Source organism: Acanthaster planci, linkage group LG08 (genome assembly GCF_054643075.1).
Source record: "Acanthaster planci isolate LZ-2023a linkage group LG08, COTS_SCS, whole genome shotgun sequence".
Classification (NCBI taxonomy): Eukaryota; Metazoa; Echinodermata; class Asteroidea; order Valvatida; family Acanthasteridae; genus Acanthaster; species Acanthaster planci.
Window position 1 is genome coordinate 15743602 of NC_141784.1, and position 13795 is coordinate 15757396.

Consider the following 13795-nt stretch of genomic DNA (forward strand, 5'->3'; position numbering starts at 1 on the left):
GTAACTGAACTGTGCAGTTTCTTCAAAATATTCCTAAATATACTTCAAACAAAAATGATTCTTTTTTTCTTCCAATTCAAGTACATTTAGAAGTTTTAATGCATTATGCGTTTCATAGATTTTGTATGGGATAGGAGGGGTTGATGTTAAAGAAGCTGGGCACTAACTAGTGTGTTAGATACATGTACTTGATGGAACTGTCCATTTCATAACTCAGGAGGTTGTATCAGTTGTTAAGCAAGATGGTGTGTTCTTGTGCTGGGGTCCAATTTTCTTTATCAAAATTTTAAACAATGATTTCAATCAGATCTGTTTAATTTTAAAGTCTGCCCAATTTTTTATTTGTAGGGCATAACTTTGATTCATAACTTGCTCTGTATCTTTTGAGGAATATCGGTTTAGTGACAAAGTTACATGTACATGTACACATGCTTTGATTCTAAAAGTTTTGTTAATAATCAACAGATGATTTTTGTATGTACATGTAAGCCACATACATGTACGTGTATCTCACTGAACCACTTCACAGTGGAGGATGGTAAATCACCAATGATTTTCCCTGACTTGTATACATGTACAAGATCTGCCAATTTCATGTGTTTGAAGTGGAGTGTAAGGGCTGGTTCATACTCACAGCGTTTGCACACACGCAGTGAGTAATGTGAACGCCACGTTTAACGTTTACACATTTATCTTTTATCAAGCCTATGCTGCGTGTGCATATCCAAAAAAAGTTTTAAAATTTAAATTTGTCTGAATACGCATGCATTTGGTGCGGACAAATTATCCATTGTTTTCACAATGCTAGGGTACCCATGTTCATTACGCACTCCACTTTTCCTCACACACTGTAGATACCTCAAAATAGACCTTCGCGCTGCATACACAGTGAATATGCAGCGAGTATGAACCAGCCATAACATTTAATACACACCTGTAGCTTAGTTGGTTCATATTGTTTTTACATGTTTTACATGTATGTATGCATGAAAAATCTCCTCTTCCTCAAAAAATCCAAAAAAATTCCTAAATCCCAGCTCTGTCAAACACCATGTCTAAAACTCCACCAAACCCCAACGTGCCCCTAACCTTCACCACCCCATTCAAGTACGCAAAACTAGTTGCCGCGCACGTCACCTGGTTATCCATCCATTCCGCGATGGTGAAATATGACCTCATAGCCCAAGCGAAAAAAGACATGCTGTGCCATTGGCATCCTATCTGCCTGGTGCGGGAAACAAAACACGGTCCTGAAATCGACTGCATCAGATATTTATTCCTGATTTATTAGTTTATAGACGATTTGTTGTGTTTTTTGTTTTTTTTAACTGAAAAATATTATCACCTCTTATACAAAATCAGAAACATGACAAACCAAACTTATATCGTTACCAACAACCATTATGGTCTCAATGCCACCAACACAGACCCAAACATTGTGTACGGCCTTTTGACCCAAACAAACTTGTGATAGCAGACCCCATGATGAAAGAACGTGAAACGGCAACGCAGTGCTATTCTCCCATTTTTTTATAAACACAATGGCAAAGAAAAGCGCATGCTGATCATGTTGTCAGATACGACTTGTTACAGCATAAATCCACTCTATAAATATGGTAGTAGAGATAAAACTCCTGAAAATATCGTTGGACATCAAATCTGCTATCAACTCCAAGAGCCCGTTATGGATATACTTAATCATACAAAGTTTATCGACAAGCAAACGGTTAAAAGTCTGCCATTCGATTGACTACTATCAACGCTACAAAGCCAGTCACGATTTAGACACTTTGGAAGCAATAGACTTTGTGGTTAAACCACCTTACACGGATAAAAAATGTTTGTCAAAATAGATCCCGAGGCCTCGTTGTTTGATCATTGTAAAAAACCAATAACGAAAACAAAATGTGACAAATATGTTAACAAACTTGCAATGCACAGTCGTTCATTTATCCCAAAGATGTATGGCACATATGGCTCGTTGTCTTGCGGTGCCAGCATTCGATAGCCATGTTAAAAATTAGAAATAACAACGTAATTTCAGACAAAGTGGCATTGCAAGTGTTTCGAGGATTTGACAAGATAGAATCAAAAGAAGAAAAGGAAAAAGAAGAATCAGAAACAGAAGTAGATTAGGCGGCAATGCAAAATTGACTCGCCGTTATTCTGCATTCTTCCCAATTGGTCGGGTGTTGTCAAGGAGGGTGAGAATTCATGTCCTGCATGGGAGCGCGCACTCAAGCATGGCAGAGTTTAATGAGCTGAACCAGGGCTGGACCGATCACAGTAATTGTCATCCAGACAAAGGAATCGTGAATAAACATGAGCTGAGGGGACGACTCATGAATACAAACCGCCTGCACGCAGAAAGACGGGCGACTTGAAATCATGATTAAAAGATTTTACGACAAACTATTCAGTCTATCTTGATGGTTTATGATGATAAATCTGTAGACCTGTGACTGTTCTCAATATTTAGCTATAGTACCACCACCCTGGTGGTGGTACTATAGTGGTGGTTATTTTACTTTCACAAAAAGGCAGGCAACTCGGTCTTTTTAATAAGATCAACCTCGAATAGTATGCATGAAATGGTGAAGATCTGAGACTTGTCCCATGATGACCAGGAAACCTAAATGGGAGTGGACCTAACAATCCCATCGCACTCCGCATGCTCTTCCACAATATCGCGGTGCAACCGCGAATATTAATGGTACTACATTGGAAGTTGTAGGCCTAAAACCTGTCACTGACTTTAATAATTTGGGAATAACTTCAAAATTAACCAGTTGACGTCGGATATTCTGAATAAACAAAGCTGCCGGGGCATTGTCGTAGACTAGGGCATACAGTAGATTCCCGTTATAGCGCTCCCTGATATAATGCTCTTACCGATACAACGCTCAATTTTCATTTCCCCAACTGCACGCCCAATCACCGTGTACATTTTTATGTGGTTATAGCTATGGAGTGCAGACATGCACTGGGCCATGGGCTCGCCATCTATGCAGTATGATCGTGAGCACGTGCTCACCATGGTGAGCCGTGGCCGCGTGGCTTTGCTGTGGCGGCATTGTAGTGATTATTTTCGCACTTTTTTATTTATTCTCGTGGTGTAGTTTGGGATGCAGTAATCAACATTGGGATACTACATGTAGTATTTTGTTACCCTAAGGTTTCTTTCCCCCGATAAATAAAATCAGCCGCTTAATTATACGTTTATCTTCGTGTAGCAAATCTCGTCTTTTCGCCGATCGTGCTCGGCATGACATGTCGGGACTGTTTTCACTTGGGTTTTCTTGTGACAGTACTTTCTGTGGTCACATGGTCATAAGGAAAAGTCAGCGATTGGACTGTCCATGAATGGGGTATGCAGTAGTAGTCGGGATGTCGCGGTGAGTGTAGATGCAATGCTTGTGCCACGATGCAGCATGCATGAGGACCTAGGGTGGTTTCTGAAGCCAATTTAAAAAAAAAATGTTTTTGGAAGAAATATTCATGGACAGGAAAAAAAATCTTATGTCCCCTCCCTATAATCCTTATACTGGGCTATGCCACTGTTTGCCCTCCCTCGACCTGTTTATCACAATAAGGGCCAACAACCACTTATTTCATGTAACTTCATTTAGAAAACAAACTATTAAGAAATAAATAGAAAAGACAGGATTGCTCTCATCTTCATATTTATCACGGAACCACCTGCAAAAAGTGAAACAAATGAAGTCATGATCATAATTATTAGTAACTGCAAAAATAGGTAAATCCACCAAGCAAACTATCAATCAAAAGCTAAAGAGCAAAAATTCTTGATGTGAATTACAACCTCATTACCGCACAAAAACAAACCGGGACCATGAATGTAACACTGTAGAGGATTATGAAATAAAGTTTCACATCACTGAAAATGTAGAGGATTATGAAATAAAGTTTCACATCACTGAAAATGTAGAGGATTATGAAATAAAGTTTCACATCACTGAAAATGTAGAGGATTATGAAATAAAGTTTCACATCACTGAAAATGTAGAGGATTATGAAATAAAGTTATGAAATAAAGTAATGCCTATGTTTGTGTTTTCTGTGTTCATGTATTTAATTTGAAGATGTACTGCTCGAAACAAGCATGTTTCCACAAAATTTCCAGCCGCAGCACAAGGCTAATCGCCCACCCCTGGCCCTCCAGACACGTCTCGCACGCTTACATCGCGATACACAGACATCGTTTGCCAGTTTCCTTTAGTCATGGCAAGTGCAAAATGCGATTCAAAAACAAACATCAAAACAAAAATCCCCTTCTCAATTCCAATAAAAATAGGCCAAAAAAGTTCGCTTGCATCACAAGAGCCCAACTGTAATTGCCCAACCACTGAATTATTCATATCGCTGCAAAAGACCTAGCGTACCGGCCAATGAGACTGTGCGTTTTCACGAGGTACATTTTGCGAGACACAGCTATCCAATCACAATATTCCTCCACAACATCATGCTCCTTCAGTGACCATCAGTGCGCGTGGGTGGCTGCGCCGCAGTGTGCAAGTGAACTCGGACTATCGATCAATCGTGTCATGCAGTTAGTGTCGAAAATCATAAGACAGACGGAAAATTAAATAAAATTGTCTCTCCATGACACAATTTGTGTTTGAAAGACCACTTACATGGATGCGGGCTCCAGTTGATGAATTGTCACATTCTTGCAGGTACACACAGGCCTATATGTGCATGGCGCTTAGCTTCGTCATTATCCATGGCAATCGAAAGCCTTTTAAAAATCCCTGGATCGATGCTTTCACATGTACGTGTACATGTGTTTGCTTTTATTAATCTCACATGCACAATATGGTAAAATTGCGATCAAGTTAGACATTTTTAAAAATGCGTTTGTAATAAAAAAAGAAGAGATGACAACTACGATTCAGTCAAACATTTATCCTAAGAGTTAAAGTTATCCTAAGAGTTAGAGTTAAACAGCACCGAAGCGGCGGAAACAAGTCTACAGCCTCCAAAAGATCAAAGGCATCAAATCACAAATCTTACGAGAGCGTGACGCTGGAAAAAACACGTACAGAAAGGTTAAACAGGTACTCACCGTGTTAAATTATGTAGAATATGGAGTAGAAGCATTTGGGTGCCGTAAGTGCCGCGATAGGTATCCCTGCTTGAATGGGGGCCATTACTGCACCTGTCAGTCTTGTGATGGAAGGTCTTGCCATCGGCGTGTTTGGAGCATATGCGCTGTTGAAATACGTCTCCCAATTTAATGCAAGATTATAAGCTACCGATAGTGAAAACAGACGAAGCGGTCCACCGTTGGGTCAGCGACCTTATATCGTTTTATCAAAACCAGTTTAATTTTGCGGTCTATTGCGCAATGACGGCATGTTGAGTGGGTTTTGATTTACTGTCTGATCCTAGTTCATATGTATTGGCGTTGTTTAATTTTCACGTGTACCACACAGTAAGAAAAATCTTGTTTGACTGCATCATACCTATACCGAGCGATGACATATTTGACATGTTGTACAACAATTATGATCACTGCAAGTTCATTGACACGTGCTGACCATTTAACCTCGACTCAACCAAGTCGTTTAAACAAATGCAAGATACATTGAGCAACTGATTAGGGACAGCTTATTATTATGAAAATGGTTACGTACAGGTCCCAGGCAAAAATGACGACACTCGTGATTTACACGTAACCAACAGCAAGTACATGTATGCAGGCTCTACCTATATGGGGTTCGGATGGGCAAAGCCGCCTAAAGGTGCGGGACACGTGAGTACCTATACCGTAACATGGATCGAGCAGTCGGACACTGTCACGTTGGCTTGGTGGGACTTTATTCCGCACAAGTCTAAACTCACCGATGTGGGAATCACGAAAGTGAACAAATCAATCTGAGCTTAAGTTTACGCATTGTTGGAAGCTCAATCTCAAACAAAAACCAGTGTGCTAGCACTTGGAATGGGATTACATTCTCAACGGCAATTTGTCACCATCGTGGAATCTTTGATTCGTGCCGTCGGACATGGATCTCAGAATCAGGACGTTTGATAGATACAATAATGATCTCCAAATCGCAACACCTGACATGCTAATAGGTTACAACTCATCGTTAAAGCCCAACTCCAGCGATTTCAATTTTTGTTGTATCATACATCATTGTGTTCAGAATGTAATAAATAACATATTTATCAAAACGAAATTATCTGGTTTCTTGAGATTTTTGTTATTTGGCGATTATTTCTGGACGGTTTATGTTGAGTTTCTGAAAACAAAATACAAATTGACCGCTGGCTATGCTATTGAGAAGCCAAAGTATCGTGACGTCATCTCGGAGAAAACAGAAAACTGGTATCCATGTAGCATATATAGCGCATGTGATGTCCTACGACAGCGAGTGGATATGTCGCGCCTGTTCTCCGGTATGTGTGTACGTAGTGTACGTACAGTCAAATGTACATGTCACGCACCGTACCGGCACAGCTGGGTAATCCCTGCATGCGTAACAGTGATCTGGCGACCGGCGAGTTTCTCTAAAATTGCCTAAATCCGTCATGGTCGGAGGTTGCACTTGCAATTCAACAAAATATCCTGAATTGAGATTCTTCGAGTTTCCAAAGAACGAGGCTGTTCGGTGGCAGTGGATCAAGTTTGTTGAGACCACGCGATCAGACTTCTGCATCTCAAAATGGAGTCTCATCTGTGATGAGCATTTCTCTGCCGACTGCCAGGACCCACAGTCCAAAATGAAAGCAGCGCTGGGCATGGATTGCCGCTACCGCCTTTGGAAGGATGCCGTGCCTTCGTTGAAGTCTCCTACTTTAGCAAGCTGTACGATGCCAGAACCTCCAAAAATATGCGTTCCAGCAATGCTTTTGCTAAAGGGAGAGAAGTCGGGTGAGTGAATGCATGATCGATCTGATGATGAATCGCTAGCCTGGGCACGCTTGTGTGTGGCAGCCTGGTACAAGCATAAGCACGCTGTGTTCTGATTGAATGTAGGAGAAGTTTTTCCATACACGACTGCACCAATTTTCCCTATAGTGACCTATCAGACATTAAAAACTCAAAATGTGCCGTAAAAGTGAAATTTAGCAGTAGAAATTTTAAAGCATTTTCTGAGAATACACTCTTTCAGACGAGTCACATATACATGTAATGACGTAGGCCTAGCCTGGTTTGTGCACAGGGTTTCAAGTAACGGTCGTGTATGGGAATCTGTTCGATTATTCACTGGAATGGGAAGGGGAAGGTGTTATTTTCATACTTGGCCATTGTGAGATGTTACTCAGCTAGTGGGTATTTTTTTCTAAATATTAAAATAAGTCTTCAGAGTTTTTTGCACAGCCTGTTTTTTTTGTGGTGCAGATTTCTCTGGAATTCTTTATTATAGATCCTACAGGATGCATTTTCAGAATATGATAGGAGGTATACTCATAGTCCAAACTTGGCAACATCCCCATTTCCTCAAGATGCTGGCACTAGTACTAGTAGCAGTAAGTGTTTTCCCTCCAACACCCAAGATGCTGGCAGTAGCAGGAAGGGTCGTGATAATACTTCCAACAAGGTTTGTGAATGGCTTAATTTACAAAACTGAGTGGAACGAATATTGCAGCCTGTCATTACCATCTCAATATAGGTCATTTTGTTTGAAAAATGCATTCCCAATTTCGCAAGGAAAAGCTTAAAAGTGGTAGACTTTGTAAATTATTAACGGCTGCTGAAGGGACATGCTGCATTTTAGTGAGAATGCATACACATTACAGATATGAGCAATTTCTAAAATAATAGTTAAAATTTGTCAGACCAGTCTCATGGGGTTTAGCGATATACTTTTTTCTTTTTGTAGGCTACAGATGGACTTGTGAGTGATGCTACTGAGGCAACATCTGTACAGATGCCACTCCCAGTTACAAAACAGGTATTTTTAAAACAAGTTTGCATTGCCAAAATCCTAGCAAAACACTTATTGATGTTGACCACACATAAGTTTACTTTAGCTAGAAATACTATATACTTGCGTACATGTATTAGATGATCAATTATTTGATTTACACCCCCCCCCAAAAAAACCTCAAAATACTTACCTTTTGCTTTTCTTCACATGTTAGGATGAAGCCTCACAGACAAATGCAAGATGGCGCTGCAGAATTGTCAGAAATGAGGTCAAAGTAAATGTCTGGCCAGGTGAAGCAAATTGAACAACTACTATTCCTTCAAAAGGACACAAACTAACCCAAAAATGCTCCATCCAGATTCCAGAGGTGAGCGCCTAAAAACAGCATTTTTTCAGAATAGGGGGGTATCCTAAGAAGCAAATGACATCAACACCATGGGTAAACTCTTTTGATCCTGTTTAAAACTCAAATCACATATCATGACCTATCGTAGGTATGTGGGTTTTTTAGGCTAATCCACCTCATGAAAATTAAAACAGTTGTTAGTATTGTAAATGTGACATCCCAGAATGGAGAGAATGTTGCTATCATTCCCAGTGCACATATGATATGCATTTGCCATATCTTTCTCATTTTATTAGGCATTCAAACTCGTCCTTGTATGAGAAGCGCCTTCACAGAATGCTCCCTCGTAAAGGCAGAACCACTTAAGCTATTTCCTCCACAAGGGTCTAGCCCTGTCACTTCCAGGCCAGTTTGCACCATGTTCGTGGCTGAGGGGGGGTTGCCACCAAGACTCGTCACACGATCAAGACTCCAGTGACAGCGAAAACGTGCCCTCTTGATATGAAAGCAGTGAGTCTGGGTGTACCAGGTATGTACCTCGGATGAACATGTTTCAATTCATGAATGAAAATAATAGAACATGTATGTTCTTATACACAGAGAAGCTAAGATGCTGATCTTTTAACTGGTGACATGATCAACTAATCACAATGATGTACCCAAAATCACAATTATGTACCCTAACACCTAAAAAAAATGGATTGCTTTTGTAAAAAATGAGGTACTTTTCTTTTGTTCATAGTCGTGACGAGCACAAGTCCAGGGTCCTGCATTAGGCCAAATTCATTGTGTTTGAGTCGAAACTCTTGGAGTTATTTCAGATCTGTCCTGTTTGCATCTCGTCTTCCCATCTAACAGTCTGTCGGCCACTGGGAGGGACCATGGTCGAAGTGAAGCAGACCTGCTGGAACACCAACTGCACCTTTGGTAGAACCTGGCGAAGTCAGCCACTGGTTGGTAACATCGCAGCAGGCAATCTGCTTCTGTCGGGTGCAATCCTAACTGCTGGATGTTCCCCAAAGAAATTCATCCAGGCCCTGAATAACATCAACTGTGCTAGCATCAACTATTCTACCTTCTTCAACCATCAGTCATGGTAAGTGACCATTTACATTGCCAGAAATAGTGACTGAAAGGCCATTATTTTAATATATATGTGCACATGTAAGAATTCATTTGCAAAACAGACTCTCCACTTTAAAGTTATCATGTAGAATCATGCCTTTTCAGTTGTCTATTAAAGGAAACACCCATTCTTCTGAAAAAAGGATGGTTTATAAAGATCATCCTGTCAGTGTCACCGTATTAGTGTTTCTTTTAACACATGCAGCTTGATAAATTATAATTGGACATAGTAACTTTAAAGTAGAGATATCTGGGTTTTGTTTTCAAATGAACTATTTGATAATGATAAAAAAATGTAAATTCAGCCATTTGTTTAAATCTAAATTGCAGGTATTATCAGCCAGCCATTGCTGATACTTGGCATTTTAGTCAAAAGCAGTTGGTGCTGAGCACTAGGCAACAGGAGGGTGGTGTTTTCCTCGGAACTGACACGTGTGCAGACAGCATGGGCCACTCAGCAAAGTTTGGGTGCTATAGCATCCTTGATGTCCGTGAGAACAAGATTCTACACATTGAATTGGTGCAGGTAAGGGGATAATTTACAATTATTTGGCACATTGTTTCTAGGATCTTCCTTTTTTTCATGTAATCTGTCTAATAGGTAAGCTGTACCTCTTTTAGCATGCAACTATACATCAAAGAATGGAAGGACACATTTGGAGTGGGAGTTTGCCTGCAGTGTTCTTGTTGCTTTTCTTTTGTTGTCTGTTAGAAAAATGAATGTGGAGATAAATCCAATCGGATGGAAAAGGAGGGTTTAATCTGAACTGTGAGGTGGCTCAACAATTAGAACATAGCTGTTGGCTGTATTGTGACAGATCACCATCGCTCCATAGCGAAATACATAAGAGCTGTCACCGAAGGGAGTCCTCCGCTACTATGACGTATGGCATGTAGCCAAAGTAAAACATAAACGCACATTTTAGTTTGCATTTCTAATCTTCGAAATTTGGAGGCCTCTGAAACAACATACATTTACGTGTATTTTTGTTTTTTTCTCTGAACATGTATTAGGAGTGAAAAAAAATTACTGAAGGTCAGCAAAATGTCATTGGATTGCTGCTTCAACACCAGATGGTGACAAAGAAGTCATGCTGGCCAAGTTCGAAAGTGTCATGAACCACATGTACAACATCCACGCCCATAACAACCCCCTGTTCCCAGCATGTGCACACGGTTCCCTGGAACTTAGAGATTGGTTGACATCTGGTAAGGACCGTAGAATGCCATACAAATCAGAAGTAGAGCTGTGGATTCTGCACAGTACTTCAGGCTTTCTAAGCATTGTTATATGTGATCTTTTAAAAATTTAATTTTCTTATCAATGTACCCCATCTCCTTTTACGTTCTAGGTACATTAATGCCACATTGATTTTTTTTTACAGGAACAAAGCCAGCTCAACAGGTTGCCAACATCCTCGAAACAAAGAACCTGAAGAAAGATATGCAGATGTTTTCTCCGAAAACGCAAAGATCTTGTGTGGAGTCATTCCACGCATTGATTGCTCGATTTGCTCCGAAGATGTATGCGTACTCTTTTGGTGGAATGTTGTGCAGGTCAGTTTTACTTTCAAGTTACATTCCAAGATGTGTACAAGGACTTGCAGTGGAAGTGTATTCTACCTTCGTTGTGTGGATTTGTAATAACTGGATTTTTTCTTTTTGATAGAATCTTTCTAGCAGCCCTGCATTATAACGAGAATGCTGGATGTACTCAGGCCAAAGATGCTGATAGAAACCTGCAACATGTTCTTGTGTATCCAAGATCCAAACAAGATTTGGGAGGTTATACAGTTAGGAGGGTACTAGTTAACAGTACACACAGTAAGTGAACCTATGATGGAAAGATCTTCATAAGCTACTTTCACTTATTTTCCTCTAAAGTGACTTACATTCTCCTAAATAGTAATTACAGGTCATAAAAGTCAATTTGAGCAGTGAGAAAATAAGAGCGATTTCTTAGCAAAACACAATTTGTCAGACCAGCCTCATAGAGTTTGTACACATGGTGTTGAGTGCAAGTAGTATATGGAAATCTTTTCCCTATGACAAACCAGAAATTTAGGGAGAAAGTACAAATATATGTACTGATTTATCCAGGGGAAAAGGGGGACTAGCCCTTCTCAGCAAATATTTTTCTTTGTAACCTGATTTACTTGCCTCTAATCTGGCATGCTATTTAACATCACACCACAAAAGTTATTTATCTCTGCAAGCAATACACACGTTGCAAAAGTCCAATTTCATGGTTGGAGTGTAGATGCTGCCATACCTATCCATGTATTTTGTCAAATGTTTTTTGTAACAATACAATGGTTCTCATTACCTTTCTTAATTACAGTGTATGAGGAACAAGTCGTCAAGAAGGCGATTGGTCTATGTCAGTGTGGAAACAAGACCAGCAAGAAAGAGTATCCTCAGTTGCACTGTGACCCTGGTACAATGGCCAGTACCATGAGCCTGACACGGCCAAAAAAGGAGGATGCAATTCGACAGTTTGTGTCTCACTTCAAGACACAGACAACTCCTGTTGGCCGACCACTGCAGCCTGACAAGGATGTGAAGCGAAAGAAACGTAGGAAATGTGTGGAAATATAAGAGAAAAATAAATAAATGCAGTGCACAAAAGAAAAGTATTTCCAGCTATTGTGTTTTATATTTCAACACAACATTGTATGAATAGCGTACATGTATCTCTGATTGGATGTATTACATGAAATGTTACTGCATGCAAGGATATGATTAACTGCAACTCCCTGTGCATTTTTGAACTGCAAAAGCCTCTGACAGTGACTGAAGATAGGTCAAGGCACAGATGGTGACATATACTACTATCACTAATTTTCCTCTATATATGTGCAGTTTATCATAATGTTAATATAACTACAAAAATAAGAAATTGGCTTAGGTCAGTAAGTAAAAAAAAACATGTTTAGCGTCCTGCCTCTGTGGAAAAAACCCTGTTTTTATTACCATACCTGGCTGGCCTATATTTCAAGATGGTCACCAGTGTTTTTTAATGGGTCCCACTTGGACTTGGTGCACGAAAAGAATATGTTCTTTGATTTTTTTCACATTTTTTAAACAAAAAAGGTGGCCTCAAAAGGAAGCAGGCCAATTAAAATTTGGGTGGCATCTTCTGGAATTATCTAATTGCAAACATATAGGGTGATGTAATAAAAAAGGGCAGTTTACTTGGAAAAGTAAATAATTCCTTCGTTATAGCTAATCGAGGGTCGAGTATTTAAACCTTTGTAATGGCCATCTGGATTAGGGTAAGTCCTACCAATTGACTCCATCACGCAAGACGGAAGTGGTACACGGTTGAAGCGGCCAAATATCCCCAACACCACCTCAAGACTTGTCTGTAGGCAACATGGCATAATTTTCTGAAATGAAATAAAGTGTTATGATTGTTACTATGTCCATTTTCTCATAGAAGAGAAAATGTTACCAACCATGTAATTGCATTTTGTTTCACATCTACATGTCGATGGGATGTAACACAGTTCTGACAAAAAAAGGACCACAAAATATTGATTTTTTTTTTAATGGGGGGTGCATATTTTTATTTAAATAAAGCCTGTGTAGGGAACTTAGACAGCAGAGGTATGCTACTGCCACTGGCGTACTGATTTAGAGGGCGGGGAGGGGGCTTGGGGAATGCTGCCCCAAATGAAATTCCTTTTTCTCTTTTTAACTGAAACTCAAAATGGCTGTTGCTGCCCCCAAAATGATTACATATGAATCTGGAACTGAAAAAGATTTCAATTTGTTTAAAAAGGTGGTCCTGGACTCGATAGAGTGAACTCGACCACTCACTGGTCAACTGTTACCTCGACGGCATGTCTGCCATAATGCACTTGGAACTGCATGTGTGCAGTTTGTAGAACAGCTGGATGCAAGCAGACTGCTTGAGAAGAAGAAATCAGAAAATATAGGCAAAGCGTCCGCACTTGATTTTCACAATACATCGCAGATTTAAAAAATCACTTGGAGTTCGAGGAAGGAAAATTTCAGAGTGAAATTCCACAACACGCGCGGGCAGACAGACTGTTTGTAGTCCAGACGAATTTCCGTCCAGATTACACAAAATTAATGTGTGTCGGAATAACACGCAATACCCTGATGTACTACATTGTACACGGTTTTGTTGACCAACGTTAAAGTTGAACGTTAAAATAAAATAAAACGGAAGGTGATATCGTATCAATATCGTACCAATCTGTTTTATAAGATGATTTGGGTCCCTTTCATTGTCAGTTTCTTGTGCAACATCATCCACAACAATCGGCTCGAAGCGGTATGGTTCAACACTGAGAGTTTCGCTGTCTTCCCCTACAGAAGAATCATCCGAACTACTGTCCGAACTGCTGCTGGAATGGCTTTGATCCGAATTCAGTTCTTCTTCATCGATGCTGTG

The 13795-nt window shown here is 40.0% G+C and overlaps 2 protein-coding genes across 5 annotated transcripts in view; both read left to right on the top strand.

Moving 5' to 3' along the window:
* The window catches only part of mrpl45 (mitochondrial ribosomal protein L45), a 135194-nt gene that overhangs the window by 30498 nt on the left and 90901 nt on the right, over positions 1 to 13795 (top strand). The gene's annotated exons all lie outside the window — the stretch shown is intronic.
* Positions 3 to 13592, top strand: LOC110989748 (uncharacterized). Its single transcript, XM_087139933.1, has 11 exons — positions 3 to 7571; positions 7854 to 7925; positions 8116 to 8268; positions 8544 to 8776; positions 9106 to 9343; positions 9703 to 9898; positions 10270 to 10274; positions 10409 to 10581; positions 10758 to 10929; positions 11042 to 11196; positions 11714 to 13592. Exons 4-11 carry the CDS (start codon positions 8749 to 8751, stop codon positions 11968 to 11970), a joined length of 1224 nt encoding a protein of 407 aa, XP_086996059.1. The 5' UTR covers positions 3 to 7571; positions 7854 to 7925; positions 8116 to 8268; positions 8544 to 8748; the 3' UTR covers positions 11971 to 13592.

Coding starts and splice junctions, on each gene's coding strand:
- LOC110989748 (XM_087139933.1), top strand. CDS start 8,749: ATGAAAGCAGTGAGTCTGGGTGTACCAG. Junction 9,344..9,702: donor TTCTTCAACCATCAGTCATG/GTAAGTGACCAT, acceptor TCTAAATTGCAG/GTATTATCAGCCAGCCATTG. Junction 10,582..10,757: donor TAGAGATTGGTTGACATCTG/GTAAGGACCGTA, acceptor TTTTTTTTACAG/GAACAAAGCCAGCTCAACAG.